The sequence below is a fragment of the Arachis duranensis genome, chromosome 8 (assembly GCF_000817695.3).
Source record: "Arachis duranensis cultivar V14167 chromosome 8, aradu.V14167.gnm2.J7QH, whole genome shotgun sequence".
Classification (NCBI taxonomy): Eukaryota; Viridiplantae; Streptophyta; class Magnoliopsida; order Fabales; family Fabaceae; genus Arachis; species Arachis duranensis.
In genome coordinates, this window is record NC_029779.3 from 42,845,824 (window position 1) to 42,863,887 (window position 18,064).

The window sequence follows — 18,064 nt, forward strand, 5'->3', positions numbered from 1 at the left end:
TAGTGAGTTTGAGATGAGTTTAATGGGAGAGCTTACTTTCTTTCTTGGCCTCCAAATTAAGCAAACTCCTAGTGGTACTTTTATTCACCAAGAAAAGTATGCAAAAGAACTTATCAAAAAGTTTGGCCTAGAAAATTCCAAATCAATGGGCACTCCTATGCATCCCAATACTAAACTTGAAAAGGATGATGATGGCCAAGATGTGGATGAAACTAGGTATAGAGGAATGATAGGTTCACTTATGTACCTTACCTTCTCTAGACCAGATATAGTCCAAAGTGTGGGTGTATGTTCAAGGTTTCAATCACATCCAAAAGAATCCCACCTTACGGCTGTTAAACGCATCATTAGATACATTAAGGGAACTTGTAATTATGGATTATGGTATCCTAAATCTGATGATTTTTGTGCAGTAGGTTTTTGTGATGCAGATTATGCGGGAGATCGAGTGGATAGGAGGAGCACCTCAGGCATGTGTTGCTTCCTTGGAAGCTCACTCAACATGTGGTCAAGCAAGAAACAAGCCACAGTGGCTCTATCCACTGCTGAAGCCGAATATGTTTTCGCATCTGCTTGTTGCTCATAATTAATTTGGTTAAAAACACAATTGGAAGATTACAAATTAAAAATCAATAGTATACCCTTATTTTGTGATAATATGAGTGCTATAAACATTTCAAAAAAATCCTGTTCTGCACTCAAGAACAAAGCACATTGAAATTAAATATCATTTCATTAGAGAACACGTGCAAAAGGGTACTATTGATATTCAATTTGTGAAATCTGAAGAACAACTTGCTGATATTTTTACAAAACCCCTCTGTGAAGACAGATTCTAGACAGATTATGTACCTTGAGAAAAAGTTTGGGAATGTTTGACTTAAGTTTCATTGAAAATCTGTGAATTTGTGACTCTGTTCAGTTTTGCTCGTAGGTTTGGACGAGATGAAAATAATGGCATAATTGAAGAGCTGTGGTCAAGGGGGAGGCAACGCAGAATTCAAATTTTATGGGCCTCACTAAAATTCCATGACCCCACCATAACAGTTTTGTTAGTTATCTCTCCATGCAAATAAGAATCTTCTTCCTTGTGTCACCATATCTTCTTGGAAGTGGTTATTGTCAAATCAAATCCCTCTCTCCATCTAATCCCTTGATTTAAGGCAACAACTTTTCAGTTTTAGATTTCAAAAGTTAAAAAGGGAAAATCATCTTTTTGGGTAATAACCACCCCATAATGGTCATTAACCGCCCACTAATGATCATTATTTCCACCATTCTCTCTCCAAGCCTCGTTTAATACGTCACCTACCTTGCTTCTCTCCCACTCAAATCAGTTATCAAACCCATCCCTTCATATTTCATTCCTCCATTACCATGAAAAAGAAAACCGCGCCAAGAAAGAGTGAAAGAATTCTTCTTTCTCAAAAACCATCAACGCCTCAAACCCACACTCATATCCACATTCATTCAACCTCATCATCTTCTCTTTCACCACCGTCCAAACAAACAACCACCATAAGAAAAAAGGTGATTGCCCACAAAAGTTCAGGCCGAGGCAAGAACAAGAAACCTGTAGTTGAAGAAGAAGAGCAAGAGTCTCATACTTCTCCCACTCCTTCACCTCCACCCTCATCACCAAAGAAGTCTACCCCCGGAAAAAGCTCACAGAAGAATCAGGGGTTTGCACTCAATGACACGACTGAACCTCCAAACTTGGAATCCATGGAATTCAGAGACAAGTATGGCAAGACTCACTCTCATTTTGATCCAAGCAGATTTAACTCCTGTACCTCTTTTGAGTTTCACAAAGAGGTTATGGAGAAGCGTCATTTGTGCACTACCTATTTTGTTAGTCTCAAAAATTTCAAGAGTACCAACATTTCCTCTCTGTTTGAACTCCTCAACTGGAAGCCTCTGCTCCTCATCAAGAAACCAGTCTACCCAGGTCTTGTTCGAGAGTTTTATGCTAATATGCGACTTATTGACGGCACCCTTCATTCCTATGTCAAAAGGGTTCAAATAGCCCTTGATGCTGAGACAATTGGAGCGGCCCTGGGCTTCAAGGATGAAGGACCGCGAGCATATATGGTGGAGAAATGGGACACACAAGTCGGCGTTTCTCACAAAACTGTTCTCCAGCACATTTGCAAAAATCTTTCTGGATTGCAAGGCACCATTCCAACTCACAAAGCCCTTGGACCGGTCAATTCCCTGCTTCACCGAATCATCACTCATATTCTGACTCCCCAAAGCGGCTCACACAACCGAGTAACATTTTCTGACTGTCTCATATTGTTTGCTTTGGTTACCTCTACCCCTATTTTCTTTGGTTATATTATGATTAGGCACATGTGAGATTCTGTTAGAAGCACCAGAAAGGCTAATCTGCCTTATGGTATGTTTTTAACTAGAATTTTTGAGTACTTTAAAGTTGATTTGTTAAATGAGAAGGTAGAAAACGATGTGTCTACAATCCGAGGAGGAGGAGCAACTAAGGAAACCAAAGGGCGAAAAACTGCATCGGATAGTGACCATGAAGGCAGGCCAGAATCTTCCAAAACAATCAGATCCATCCAACAGATTTTGGAAGAATTTTCAAACATGGCGGACATGATGTTTCGATCTCACAAAGAGGCCCGCAAGCAAGCTTATGAGAGTGAGAAAGCTTGGAAAAATTGCAAAGAAAGGGTCAACCTGATGCTGGAACATCTTAATAAGGATTTGGGAGATGAAAGTGAAGGAGGCGCTGAGGAAGAAGATATTCATTTTTCTGATGATTAGTAACTGTGTTTATCTTGTTTGATATTGGCTCCATTAGGCTCAATCTTTTTTGTATAAGTATGACTTGATATTCACTGCTCTAGGATAATCTCTAGGATACTGTGATATACATTTACTACTTTCTCTTGAATATTCTGCTGTGATTATCATGTTTTGTGCAGGTGCCCCCATGATGACAAAAGGGGGAGGAAATTTAAGTTCCAAAATTGAAATTGGAACGAAACAGGAGCTGGAAAAACAGGGGAACAGGGGTTGAAATTTTCAATTTTGAAAATTCATGATCACCCTTGTTCAAAAAATGCATGTTGTTATTGCATTGGATTTACTATGGTCATTGCTGTTTGAACTGCATTTGGTTTATCATGATTAGTTTATTTGACATTTGGTTTATAATGATGTTTGATTTATTTTGATGCCTGGCTGTTGATTCATCATTGATAAAATTGTTGGTTTGAAAATTATTTTTGGCAGTTCCTTTAATTTGTGTAAAATATCAAAACTGTCTTGTTTTGTTCTTCAAATATTTTTCATCATGTTGTTTTGCTCTGATATCCTAAACAGGAAAATGTTTGAAAAATATTTGGATACTTTTTGTGGTTTGAGCAGTAAATCAGTTTATGATATCAAATGAGTTTTGATTATCAATTAAAACTGCTCATAAATCAAGCATTTAGCATCACAAAACATGCTAAATAACATTGTTACTTGAAGCTTGATTTAAAATGTTACAGGTTAGTGCTTCCCATGGTAAAATAAGCATACATCAAGGGGGAGCAATGTGACATTTAGAAAGGGGGAGAAATTCAAATCCAAAGGGAGTATTATGTACTCGATCTCTAAATTTATTTCCATTTCAATTTTAATAATGTTTGTCATCAAGGGGGAGATTGATGAGTTTGGAAAACTCTTATTTAATTTTGATGATGAACAAACATTATTGAAATATTTAATTACAAAATTATTAATTTGATCTTAATTCATATTTGCTTAATTAATAATTTTGTTGTGCAGATTTTATGTTGGGCCGAAAACAATTTTCTGGTGCAAGCCCAAAATACACTCAACCTTTGGTTTTGATAAAATATGATGAATATGGCTGATTTGATGTTACTTGGGCTCAAATAATTTTGATTAATCTAAGCCCAAGTGTGTTACATTATTTCCAATTGCTTTGTGCAAGTTCCAAATTTCATCAGGAAAGCAAATGTTATTATTGGGCCAGAAATTTAAATAATGTCACAAGCCCAATTTGTTGAGCATGCATGGTCCGAAAGAAAAAAATAGAATTGGGGCACATTGATGAAAAATCCAACTCATTGAATTTGGTTGCTTGCCTCCAACGGATTCCATTTCTCACTTTGGATGGAATTCAAATTTAATTTAATGCATTGGAAACATAAGAAAGAGAGAGAAGATTGATTTGATGGCTATTATGACTATGCACGCCACTCTAAGGGAAGTAAAAGCAAGCTAGTCTCAAATTAATGTGCATTAACCACTCTACATTGCTTTTCTTCAGATTCTTTAATTCTCTCTCATCTCTTTCCTCTTCTTTCTTCGGTCCTTGTCCAGGAAACAATGGAAGAAATGTTCTTCAACCAAGAAAAGGAAGAGGCTGCATGCATCAAGACCATCAAGCTAATGATGGCAAGAAAACACACTAAAATAAAAATGAGCTGTGGCTGAGATAAGATTGATTTGACTAAAGGCATCATTGCTACACGCCAACTAAGGGAAGTAAAAGCAAGCTATTTTCAATTAATTAGTTTAATCACTTTGAAATAGCTTTACTTCAGATTCGGCCAGCTAGAGGAGATTCTTGAAGCATGGCTTGTCTTTGATTCTGCTCAACCACCACAGGGAGTAGCTAGAGTGGCGAAGTGATGGTTGAAGGCAGAGATTGAAGCAGATGAAGTCATCATCATCATAAGGCATCAAGGGCCAGAAATCCATCTTGGAGAGCAAGCCAAGGATGGAGAGCCCGGATTGATGAAGGGTGATGATCAAGAAAGGACTAGAGGTAATTGCATGTTGGTTAATGCATGGTTATCTCTTCTCTCTCTGTGTGGCCGAACCGGTTCTGTGTTTGTTGAAGGAGGAAGAAGTTAGTTCGGTTTTGGCTTCAAGTGTGGAGGCTTTCCTCTTCTTTAAAAAGGGGGAACAACCACTGTTTGAAGCAAGGAGAAAATTTGAGAGTGCAAGGCACGGAGTTCTCAGAGCTACCTGAGCTAACAGTTTTCTCTTCTCCTTCAATGTATTCTGTTTAGTATTTTTCTGTTTAATTTTGTCATGTCTTGAGTCTCATTAGCAGCCGAACCAGGATATATCTGGGTGCAATCTTCTTCTCCTTTCTACTCCATTTCTGTTTTCAAATACACAGGAGCAAAAACCAGAATTATCTCGTGCCAAGTGACGAGACAAAAAGAAAAGTCTCGTGGCAAGGGACGAGACAAAACAAAGTTGTTCGTGTCCAGTGACGAGCAAAAATAGAAAAGTCTTCTCTAAAGGTCATCAAGTGTTTCAAGTGAAAAGGGGGCTAAGATTCAACCCCCTTCTCTTAGCCACTGAAACCATCAAATTGCAATTTATTTTCAATATGATGAATCATAATATACATCCAAATTGAGAATAAATCACGAGACAACTATTTTATTTTTGAAAGCAATATAACTTTGAATTTGCAAAACTGTGACAATCTTTAATTCATATTATCCGCTATTTACATTATTTTTCTATCCTCAATATCATCCTTAATCTCATTAGAGGTCATCAGTTTGTACTTTTTTGTGCATAACCAGAACTCATAATACATCTTTGGTTGACAAATTAAACAAAGACTAAGTGACAAAATTATAATATGTAAGCCTTGTTATGCTGATTTTAAAACTAAAGCGTCTCACTTGATTTTTTTTTTTATTTTAACTGGTTTAAAACACACGGACATCAAGAACTTGAGAAAAAGCATATAATCATAATAAAACAAAAAAAAAAGACATGTACACTCTCGAAACAAAAACAAATAATCAACATATACTAGAAAAACTCATATTAACAAGCTCAGATATTAAATCAAGAGTATGGAACTCCCAGCTTAAAGTGGGGCTCAAAATCACATGTAATTGTAGTTAATGAGTAAAAAAATTTTCATTCAGTAATTTCACAATTTTTCTTATATAAGGCTGTCATAAATCTACTCACAGAACGAGAGAGAACAAAAATAATTCTCCTATTCAAAACCTATTTGCATGCAAGAATCTATATATCATAGACAAACAAGGCAAATGTTAGAGAAGAAACATCAGTGTCCTATATAATGAACCGATGTAAAAAAGAATATGCACCATCAAAAGAGCAAAAAAAAAAAGACTTCTTACATAAAAATTAACTTAAAACACACTTGATACACATAAACAACATGAAGTTAGAGAAAAAGAAACTGGAGATGTTAAGCGACAGAATCTAAAGAGTAAAAAGTCTTCAAGAAAAAATCGGAGAAATCACTCATAACAAAAGAAAATTAAATAAACTATTTAAAAAATAAAACTCATTTTAAATTGTTTAAATTATACTACAAAAAGATAAACAGTTATGAATGAATACTTTTGCGGTGGTCAAACGAGAAATTATTTTTTATATTGGCTCGATTTTGGTGATATTTAACTCAGTGACTCTAATTGATGATGAACACGAGGTGATAGACCAAAGTTTCTCACAAAAAACAAAAAATTGACGTTGGAATCATGCAGGAAGCGAGAAGTTGCGGCAGCAACACGCACAGTAAGGGCCAGGGAAGAGCACCTGGCACTAACATCACGCAGGCTTCACGATTAATATTTTCATGAATTTAGATGTGTGAAAAAAATATTTTCGTGTATATTTAAATAATTTTAGATGTGTTATATTCTCTTTCACCTTAATTGTGCATAAAATCAGGTTGTTATTTCTATGGATTCATTGAATTTAATCTATTAATATAAATTAATAAATAATAATAATAAGAATAAGAACCTTGAATTCCTGACGGTCAACGGCGATAATGCGTTACCGTAGGAGAGAGAAAAAATAAAGTAAAAAGTAGCATATTTTATTGAGAAAAAGTTAAATTAGTTGATAAGATTTAAACTAAATTTAATTAATAATGTGTTTGCCTGGAAAATAGGAATGTGTTTTAATTTAAAAATAATTATATAATATTATTTAAATTTAAAAATTGACTAAAGACTAAATTTTAAAGGACATAATATTTTTCATAAAATTATTCATGTATTATTTATCACACTTTTATAATAATAATATTATCTAGATCTCACAATAACAAAACCAATAATAACTATAATTCTAATTTTAAATTTTTATATAAATAAAATAAAAGATTATTTTGTAATGTCATAAAAATTTAACAAGTGGCCAAAGAATAAAAGCAAATCTCCATTCATGTAGAAACTTAACAAATCTTCATTTTCATTCTAGTATCAAATAATTCCCCAAACGCTCATTCTAATAGCTTTTTGCCCTCCTTACTTATGCATGCACTAAGTTCATTTTTCTCATTATTTTTCTTTTTTTTTCACTTTTTTGTCCCTTTTCCTCTTTCGTTCTTTTTTGTTCTTATTTCTCATTTTTTCATGTTTCAATTTTTCTTATTTTATATTTGTGCAAATTAGTTTATCTTGCTTGTGTAAAAATTTTGGTTATTTTTGTAAGTCATGAAAAGAAATAACAAAAAAATAAAATAAGTGATGAACGATGGAAAAAGAAAAAATGTGAGTAGATGTAGAGTGTCCATCTCCATACATTTCAAAAAGAAATTTGCAATTGCAACTTGTTTTCATTCCCATCAATCATAATGTACACCTAAATTAAAAATAAATTACGAGGCAACTGTTTTATTTTTTAAAACAATATAACTTACTTTAAATTTGCAAAACCGTAACCGACTTTAATTCATATTATGATAGTTTAAGATAAGAATCGTCATTCTGATTACATCCTCTTTCCATCCTCAATCTTGTCCTTAATCTCATTAGGGATCATCGATTTGTACTTTTTGGTGTATAACCAGAACTTACAATACATGCTTGGTTGACAAATTGAACAAGGACCAAGTGACAAAATAATATAACACGCAAGTCTTGTTATGCTAATTTTAAAACTACAGCATCTCAACTGATTTTTCTTTTATTTTAACTGGTTTAAGACACACAGATCATCAAGAACTTGAGAAAAAGCATATATTCATAACAAAACCAAAATAGACATGTACAATCTCGAAACAAAAAACAAATAATCAACAGATGCTAAAAAAACTCATTAACAAGCTCAGATATTAAATCAAGAGCACGGAACTCCCAGCTCAAAGTGGGGTTCAAAATCACATATAATTGTAGCTAAAGAGTAAAAACTATTTCATTCGGTGATTTTACCATTTTTTCTGATCAAGACCGTCATAAACCTACTCCCAGAACCAGAGAGAACAAGAAGGATTCTCCCTATTCAAAACATGCAAGAATCTACCTGCCATACACAAACAAGACAAATATTAGTGAAAAAAAACCACTGTGTCCTATATGATGAGCTGATGTAAACAAGAATGTGTACCAACAGTGGAGCAGAGAAAGAAGACTTCTTACACAAAAAACCTGTCTTAAAACCTACCTGATACACATAAACAACATGAAGTTAGAGAAAAAGAAACTGCATAAATATATGATGCAATAATGAAGCAAGATTGAGTACTAACCTTCTATATAGAGCTTTAACATCTTCAGCTAATGAATTACTTTCGAGGAAGAAATCACCACATTCTTTCACAGGGACGCTCTCCACTTCGAAAGCGCTATCACCACAATACTCATTCCATTCAAACCACATCTTTGAAATCAACTCCTTCTTGAAACAAGTAGCGTGATCTTCCTCTTCTGGAGAATCTGCTGCCAACAACCGATATACAAAGACTTTCTTTGTCTGACCTGGTCGGAATGCACGGCCAATAGCTTGGCGAGTAACTGATGGATTGAGATGAACATCCATAATGATTACGCGGGATGCCCCAACCAGTGATATGCCCTCCCCACATGCCTTGATTGAGCCAAAGAAGACTTTGGCATCAGACGAGCTGTTGAACTTTTCCATTGACCACTCCCGTTGTTCAGGGCTTGATTCTCCTGAGATGACAAAAATTTCTTTGCCAAGGCTCCATCCATTCCATTTTACTGCTAACCTTTCCAAATATTTCAGAGGTAGGAGATATTGACTGAAAACCAGAAGCTTCTCCCCAGCAGACTCGCACATGTTGAGCATGTTGCGAAAGAATTTTGACTTCACCCCATCTTTCACATCTAGTTTATCAATCAACTCATCAATGATGTTATCGGATATGGAGTTCTCACCACATTTTTCAGCAACAGGTTTCAACTTAGGATGAAGATAGGTAGCACTGCCAACAGAAGATATTTTGAACTTCCTGGAAAGCCTCTTCAATTTCTCAACTTCATGCTTCTGTCTAGAGGTAAGGTTGAGCACCACTGTGAAATCAACCATACCAGGAAGCTCGTCCAGAAAATCTCCTTTATAGTAGTGAAGCACCTTGCTTGTCATCTCACGTAAATCTTGAATGACAGCCACCTTTCTTCTGAAATCAGTATCCTTCTGCAAAGTATGTTCGACTAAATCACAGAAGTTTCGAACACCAGGTACATGCACTCTGCTATAAATGCGCTTGACAATAGGCTTAGAAGTTTCCATCTTCAAAAATTTTGGCGGCCGCACCAGATCTAAGATGTTAAACACCTCCTGCACATGATTCTGATATAAAGTTCCTGACAGTACAACTTTTCGAGGTGTTCGAACTTTGGAAAGGGACTGCATGATATCAGTATTCTCATTCCTTGGAGTGTGCCCTTCATCTAAAATGAGAATAGAAGGAACCTTAAGCAATATCTCCTGGCAGTCTACTGATGCTCTGCTGGTGGAATCATCGCATACAACTGTGGAGAACTGTTTGTATCCTAAGAAAAGGATACTCTTCTGGTCCTTCCATTTTTTCAAAACTTCCAGTTGCTGAGATCTATTGTCAGCCTTCACACTGTAAAAATCCAGAAGTGGTATATCCTCAACTTGCCATCTCTGGAATTCTTTTTTCCAAATTGATAGTATTCCCTTGGGAAGCACCACTAGCGGTCTACCATTGGGATATTTGCCCAGAAAACTTTGCATGAAACTAATTATCATGAATGTCTTCCCTGATCCAGGAGCATGAGCCAAGATGCAACCCCCAGGATTATCACCCGCGAGGTTCCTCACGAGAAAATTGAATCCCTCGACTTGATGTGGCTTCATTTGCTTCATATGTCTCGGGTGTGCAGAAATATCAGTCACTACAAGATCATCTTCAGCTACGTGGATCCCAAGCATCGCAGCTTTCTCTTTGGAACTCCATGAATCAGATGCATAAGTCCTTGTACTCCTTTTAACCTGCAATCAAATCAAAACAAACAAAAAATAATCAAATTAACTCTTCTTGCCCCCAAGTATAACTCATCATATATCATTAGTATTATGAATGAGGTCATGTTTTACAAATCAATTGAGCAAGCCACATGATACAAGTTGACTACCTCCTATTAAATGATGTTGGTTTGGTAAAGGGTGCCTAACAAAACTAAGGTGAATCTAATAGCTAGCAACAGAGTAAAGAAATAGGGAAGAGAAAGAGCACACGACAACCACTGCACTATGGTTTGATTTACTGAGCTAAATATCAAGGCAATAGTTAGCCAGAGAAAACAAAACAGTATGAAATAACACTGCTCTGAGCAAATGTAGTGTGTTCAGTCCTTCTCAGTTTACCAAACCCTGATTCTTGCCTAGAACAAAATTCAACCACAAAAAGTCACCAAATTACCCTCTGCTGCTATATTATCTTAGCAGTTGAGATACATGGATACTCCTAATATTGGTTCCCTATCAGAATCAAACATAAAAAGTCACCAAATTCAACCACAAAAGCATATTTTGTCTAGAATCCCTATAACAAAATGAGTTCCTAGGTGTCTCACTTTTCATGTTGCCATGCACTGCTAAAGTATTCAATCTATACATCTAAGTTCAAGTCCCATGCCTAAATTCTCAATTTCATAAATTTACCGAGTGTCTATGACCATATGTATAAAAATAATTAAACAAATCAGGTAGAGAAATAGACAAACCTTGTACTGAAACTCAAATATGGTCTCAATTCTTCTTTCGATAACCCCACATACACGACAAACATAACCAAGATCATCTTTTAAAACAAAAGAATGATCACAGTCTTCCTCCTTTTCCTCTTCTTCATCGAGCACATTCATAGAAGCATCCTAATAGAAATACAATTAACAAATTAGTGAAATAGCAAGATAGAGACCTGCTATATTACAAGAAAAAATTAGTATTGAAGAAACTCCAAAAGGCATCCATAATTAGTATAATTTAGAACCAAAAAATAAATCTGATGTACATGATAGAGTAGCATCATTCTCTAATAAATAGCAAGCGGGACCACAAATTAACCAGGGAAGAAACACATAAACTGTGTAATTATAAAACAGATCAAAGATCCTACTTTAAATTGAAAATTACATTCAAATGATAAAAAGTGCAAGTGGAAATACACAACTTAAAACTTGCATACATCATTGTAACACATAAGCTTAAAACATAATTAAAACAAATGAAGGAGATCCTAATTACTAGAATGATGAATACATAGTAAATCAAGGCCATGATAATCAAATTTATCATCTACCACAGTCTCCATCTACATCATTGATGTCACCATATCCTTTGACTTCATCGACGTTAAGGTGATGAAAGAACACAGAACAGACCACAAGTTTGAAGCAGCTGACGTTGAACGTGGTTGCACAAGATAATAACAATCTTGCAATATCAATAGCTGATCATGCAGTCTTGCAAGATTGCATCTTAACAACTGTGCATGAAACAATCTTGGTTTCGTAACATAAACAACCTTTTACCATATAGACAAAATTTTCTGGAGTAAAAATAAAAGCATACTCTAAATATACATGCCATAGCAGACTTGCATATGTGTATGATGAATAAAGCATGTATAACACCGAGCATGAAGTGCCAGAGTATTAATGTTATGTTCCATTAATTATAAGGTTTCAATACACAGAAATCACATTCACTATCCATTTCTTGTCTCTACAATAAAACCAAATAATTTCTAAGTTAGCTAATAACAACATTCAGAAAATTTCTTAGATTATGAGCATTAACAAGTCATGATGCTAAGTGCTAAGAAACAACTGCCTTACTCAGAAAGAATTAGACCATAATTTTTTAATATCAATTTATTCCCCATATCTCCAGCTTAAGACAGCTAGTAGGGAAGCACCACAAGCGAGAAAACATGGAAACTGTACCCATAAACTAACTGGACAAATACAGTTTCAATTTCTAAAAAACCAAAGATAATAAGAAAGAAAATCAATAAATCACACCTTCGAACATTCTATAGCCATTGACATTTCCCTCCAAATATCACCTAAGCCATCATCTTTCTCTTCAACCTCATCTTCTTCCTCTTGTATACCAACATAGATACCTTTGTCTCTGGGACTCGTATCTTGACCATCCAGACTTTTCTCAATTTTTGGAACTTTACTTTTCTCATCGAATTCAATGGGAGCATGACCCTGTTATCAAGCATTATTGCACATAAAATGGCAATGGATGTCACTGAAATAACTTGCATATTAGAAAAGCAGCATCTGCTAAATAACAGAAGCTACAAAGTAAATCTGCATACACAGAATCTTATAAAGGAAGCTATCATAGTCCCAACCCATTAATCCAAATGAATGAGTTTGAACTATTCTGAAATATAAATGGAAATCTCATAACAAACTATTCATATTTCAACATTAAAGTTGTGCTTAGTAGGAGTAAGGGGAACACAGGTACAAATAGGATGGTAGAAGCTACTACTGATTTAAATTTACAAATGTAGATATCTCATTGTTTTTGTATTTCATTTTTCAACTTTATCAGTTGCACAACTAATGAAAACCCACTTCAATCAACTCAGCACTGAAGTAAACAGGGTACAAACACATTTCTACTAAAAGCTCCAGCATGCCAATACTTATTATCTCAATTCTCAACGTAGCAATATACAAAGAATTACAAAAGCAAAGGAAACACTTACATTCATCTGCAGCGCAGGAGATGGTCTTACTGGTGCAGGTAACACTACTTGATGAAATCGAGGATCAGAATTTTTATCATTATCATCCTCATCATCTGAATCAATAATTACGATAGATGTTGGGGCTGCAGGAACATTCTTCTTAATTTGCCCACCCTCCAACTTTATCAGACCCTGATGTGCACTAGTAACTGGTTCAAATTCCAATTTGACAGTTTCTTCAGTATGGTTAGTTGCCACTTTCAATAATTGATTGATCAGGGAAGGGTATTTTGCAAAGTATGGTCCCAACATTTGCATTTTCTGCACTCTGAGGGCCTCTATGTCCTTCGTGACACTTCCAAATTCCCCACTGTCAAGCCGGTTCAGAACAGCAGATATTGCAAATGGGTCACTGTAATCCACAACATTTGAGTATGGGGAGCCATCAGACGACAATTTCAGTCTTTTGTGTCCCTCAGAAGAATATTCTGGTTTCCAAAAATGAATATATCAAGTCAAAACTCATGCACTAGTAACACCCATTAATGCATTATTCTTTTTCTCAAATAAATAAATAAAAATTGACCAGCTTGCAATATACATATAAACACAGAAAATTATGAAATCACTAATGGGAGAGATTAGAAAAACTATACTAAGGGTAAACTACATAAATATTTTTTTCTTCCAAGCAATATATACTGAATATGATGCAATGCCAACTGACAAAATGGGCATATACATCAGGGTATCGCTTGTTTCTAGAGGCTGAGACTGAGACTGAGACTGAGACTGGGAAACTGGGACTCAGTATTGTGTTTGGTGGCAAGAAACTGGAACTAAAATTTCAGTCACAAGACACAAAATTTCAGTCCCTTCAGTACCTCAAGAAAGTGGAGACACAGGAGACAGAAACTTTTGGGGATGAATACTGAAACTTTAATAACATTTCTTTTCAAAAATACTCTCATTTAACTTTTCAAATTCCAAATCTATCCTTTAATCTCCATATTTATCTTAAACTAAACATAATATTAAAACATAATTCAATTCAGTACATTTTTCACCAAACACAATACAAAAACTTAGTTTAGTCTCTGTCTCTCAATCCAGTCTCCCTTCCAAATGCAACCCACATGAGATAAAAGACTTAAACTCCAATGATCATTGTTGATTAAACACCATTCAGCACCTAACCAAACCGAAAAATTTATAAGTGTTAATGTTAGAAAACTCACCAGTTTACATTTTTCAAACAACAAAGAAAATGTGGACTAGCTTGTCCACTTAAAGCCCAATCAAAAGCACAAGCATCCACCCATCATCATACCAGAGAAATCTCAACCAACCACAGTGAAGAAACCAAAACTACTATTGACCCTCACTTCTAGTTTATACACACTTAGCCCTCAATTCACTCTCAGAATCAGAAGTACTTATCTTTGAAGGTTTCCACTTTTCACCACTACCGAGGCAACTATTAAGCATAAACTGACTTATAGAACCTTATATACCAACAGCAAATTCACAATTCACAATATATATCCATAAAAATTGGAAAAATCCAAAATAAATTGACAGAAAACAAAAAAAAAAAGTTGAGTACAGTATCGTTTTTGTCTCCAACGTTTGGGGTAAATCCTATTTGTGTCCCTAACCTTTAAATCATACTATTTGTATCCCTAACGTTTGTAAAAGTGATTCAATGTTATCCTGCCGTCAATTACACATCTTGAACGCTTTAGTTTGAGTTTTAAAAATATCTTCTTGAAGTTAGAATACAAATGTCTGGATAGAATCGATGATCCACTCCGAAAAATAGCTCATCAAAAGTTGAAATTAATTCCTACAACATTTACATAATTCACTTTTCTAGGGGCATAATTGAATCTAAACACAAATAGTGGGTATAATATTAAAATCGAACACATCCAAGTGAGACCTAATTGAAAATGAATACATCCAAGTGAAAATAATTGAAAAATATAATCTGATTTGTTAATATAATTGATAATAAGATAACATTGAATCAATCACTTTTATAAACGTTAGGGATACAAATAGGGCGATTTAAACGTTAGGGACACAAATAAGACTTCCCCGGTTGTAGACAAGAACCATACTTTACTCAAAAAAGTTCTATATTCACGAATTCAACAGAGGAATTTAATATTCCACAGAAAACGGTTAACTAAAGAAGAACATCAAAAACAAAATGCAACTGAAAACACAACAAAACATACATTTGACTATACCTGGCAATCAACATTCAAGGCAGATTACACGAAAAAAGAAAAACGGTTGACAAGGAAATGAAGAATACCAGTTGGAGCCGGACGTTTAGCTGGGAGTGTATCCACCGTCGAACCCATTGATCAAAATCAAAAACCCTGAATGATCAAACATAGGGGGAAATGATCAAAATTAAGAAACTATTTGAGCTTTTCTTCAACTAAACAAATAGGGAAAATTTTCTGATCATTGGAAAGAAGAGTATGCAGGTGACATACACCTGAATCACTGTGAGAGAGGAAGAAAGAGCATCGGGAAATTACGACGAAATGTGGGTGTGAGAAAGAGAGAGAGTACAATTGTGTGAGTGTTGAGTCGAAACTTGAAGGCCTTTTGGCCGGGCACTCGCCACTCGGTGGGTAGTGGAGGGGACTAAATATTACGAGAAAATTCGGCTCCTCTCCCGATGTCAGATACTAAATTGACCATTCTCTCCTTTTTATTTTATAAATATAGATTTTTTTTAATATTTAAATTTTTTTTAATTTATTTTAAATTTTTATGTTAATTAATATTAATTTTATCTATTTTTTAAGAAAATAAATTATTTTTTATCAAATATTCTTTAACAAAAAAAGTCATTAAATTTTACTTACCAAAATATCTTTTAATAAATTATTTTTTTATTGATTAAATTTTATTTTTATCAAAATATTTTTATGATAAAAAATAAAACTTTTGTTAATGAATTTTTTTTAAAAAATAATTTATTTTTTCTTAGAAAATGGATTTAGTTAATACAAAAAGTTTAAAATGAATTAAAGAGGAGAATGTACAATTATAAAATACAGAAAAAATGAGTGTCATTTTAGCATCTCGCAGGAAAAAGAAATAGAATTTTCTCAAATATTATTTATTTATTTTTATCAAAATTTATGAAAAAATATATATTAAAAATAATAATTATATTAATTTATAAATTTATAAAAAAATATAGAATTATAAATAAATATAAATAATCATATCAAATATTTTTGAATAATTTATAATTTACAAAACTTATTGTGTAATTATAAATTTATTTTTAACAATTTTAGCTTGAAAATTAGATTGAATGGATAACATATATTTATAATAGCTCAAATGCTATTTTTATATTTTCTTGTTTTGTACATTTATTAATAATGTGTAATATGTGAAATGAGATTTCACCTAATTTGCAAGAATGAAATTTTACCTAACATATAAAGAATATTAAAAAGAGAGGATTTTTTAAATAAATAAAAAAATATTTTTTTGAAACAAATTTTTTTTAATTTTAATTTCTAGCGTTTTTTAGAACGAGTTGTTCGCACTCCAAATTCTCCCTTCTTAAACTATTATCATCATTTCTAAGGTTGCTTTTGTTTATAAAGACATGACACTAACATATAGAATACAAAAATATAAAATCATGTTTGAGATATGGACAGAAACATTGTATCAAAAAATACTGAATTAGTATATTTTGTGTTTATCCCGACAGAAAAGACAACAAAAGACACGGCTTATTTTTTATTTTATATTTCTTAATTTTTTATAAGTATATTTTTTATTATTATATTTTTTCTCAATTTTTTTGAATGAAAAAAATGAGAATAAATTAGATTTATTATAGTTTATCACCAAATAAAATACAAAAATATAAAATTTTGTATTTCTATCTTTTGTGTCTTGTTATTAGTGTCTTATTTTATCTTGTTCTCAAAAACAAATACAGCCCAAGAATACAGAGGAGTACACAAAAAATACACAGACAATCATGGCTTCTTCAATATCGCGGGTGACAATAGCAACCACTATCATTGTTTCCAAAAATATAGGTACATGGGTATATACTATATTTATTGTTTAACAAGAATTTTTTTATTATAAATTAAAAAAATTATTATTTCTCCTAAAAAATACGATTTTATTTCTGTGTACTCTTGTATACATGTATATATTCTGAAAATAATGATAATAATTGTCATTATTCATTATTGTGAAGTTTAAAAATTTGAGTCAGCCAATTATTTATTTTTGAGAATTTAAAGTGAAGTTAGCTAGAAGATGCAATAAATTTGCCAAAAATTTTAAAAAATATATCCTTATATTTAGAGTTAAAAAATTATTATTAGAAATAATACTTTTTAATTTATTTTTAAAAAAAATCACAAAATTTAACAATAGATTATTTAACATAATTTCTATTTTCACAGAATCTATTTATATGTTTATCCAATCAACGTTTCAATAATAAAAAATTTATGTCCTAAATCCATATATGCTGTCCATATTCATTGATTATGTAACAATCTGAATATTCGTAATTAGCCTCATTGGCAGAAAACAAAAAATGAAACTTTTAGTTCTCTGTCACACAATTTGAGAATAAATGTCTTATCTGCAGCACATATTTGCCATATAAGCGGGGATCTTCCAATATGCTTGTAGAGACAGCATGACATGATGATTTTTGCAGTCAACGTCACAGAATTTTTTAAAATAATATATCATTGAAATCAGAGAATGTTTTCTGTGAAAAAAATATTTTTTTTAAAAAGAACGTTGAACAATCATGAAACAAAATGTCAAATAAAGGGTTGGGATAATATTTATACAGTAATTGTTAAAAATATTAGTTTTGACTCAAAGTTTAATATATTTGTACACTGATTTAAGTTGGTTTGATTAGACCAAATATTTAATGATCAATTTTTTTTAGACGAATTAATTTTTTTTTTAACTTTGCAACATAAGCTGCACCCATATCCCACCCAAAAAAATACTGTAATACAAATTTATATTCCAATAAATAGCCTGAATAAT

At 33.2% G+C, this 18,064-nt stretch overlaps 1 protein-coding gene across 2 annotated transcripts; it reads right to left on the reverse strand.

The window, feature by feature from the left end:
* Positions 1 to 8,001: 8,001 nt before the first annotated feature.
* LOC107462928 (protein CHROMATIN REMODELING 35) lies at positions 8,002 to 15,639 on the reverse strand. 2 transcript variants are annotated; one of them, XR_001586871.3, is made up of 8 exons: positions 15,495 to 15,639; positions 15,306 to 15,372; positions 13,001 to 13,470; positions 12,294 to 12,488; positions 10,992 to 11,141; positions 8,525 to 10,257; positions 8,383 to 8,439; positions 8,002 to 8,298 (listed from the first exon to the last, which is right to left on the reverse strand). XR_001586871.3 is itself a non-coding variant. In XM_016081611.3 (7 exons), exons 2-7 carry the CDS (start codon positions 15,352 to 15,354, stop codon positions 8,295 to 8,297), a joined length of 2,601 nt encoding a protein of 866 aa, XP_015937097.1. In that variant the 5' UTR covers positions 15,355 to 15,372; positions 15,495 to 15,639; the 3' UTR covers positions 8,002 to 8,294. The 2 variants fall into 2 exon arrangements, 1 of the variants encoding a protein (XP_015937097.1); XM_016081611.3 differs by lacking the exon at positions 8,383 to 8,439.
* Between the last annotated feature and the right edge of the window lie 2,425 nt (positions 15,640 to 18,064).

Bases quoted from the DNA above. Each gene is read 5' to 3' on its own strand.
- LOC107462928 (XM_016081611.3), bottom strand. From the start codon at position 15,354: ATGGGTTCGACGGTGGATACACTCCCAGCTAAACGTCCGGCTCCAACT. The intron at 13,471-15,305 runs GTATTCTTCATT...TTTGGAAACCAG, and splicing joins TAAACGTCCGGCTCCAACTG to AATATTCTTCTGAGGGACAC. The intron at 10,258-10,991 runs GTTTGTCTATTT...ATTTGATTGCAG, and splicing joins TATTTGAGTTTCAGTACAAG to GTTAAAAGGAGTACAAGGAC.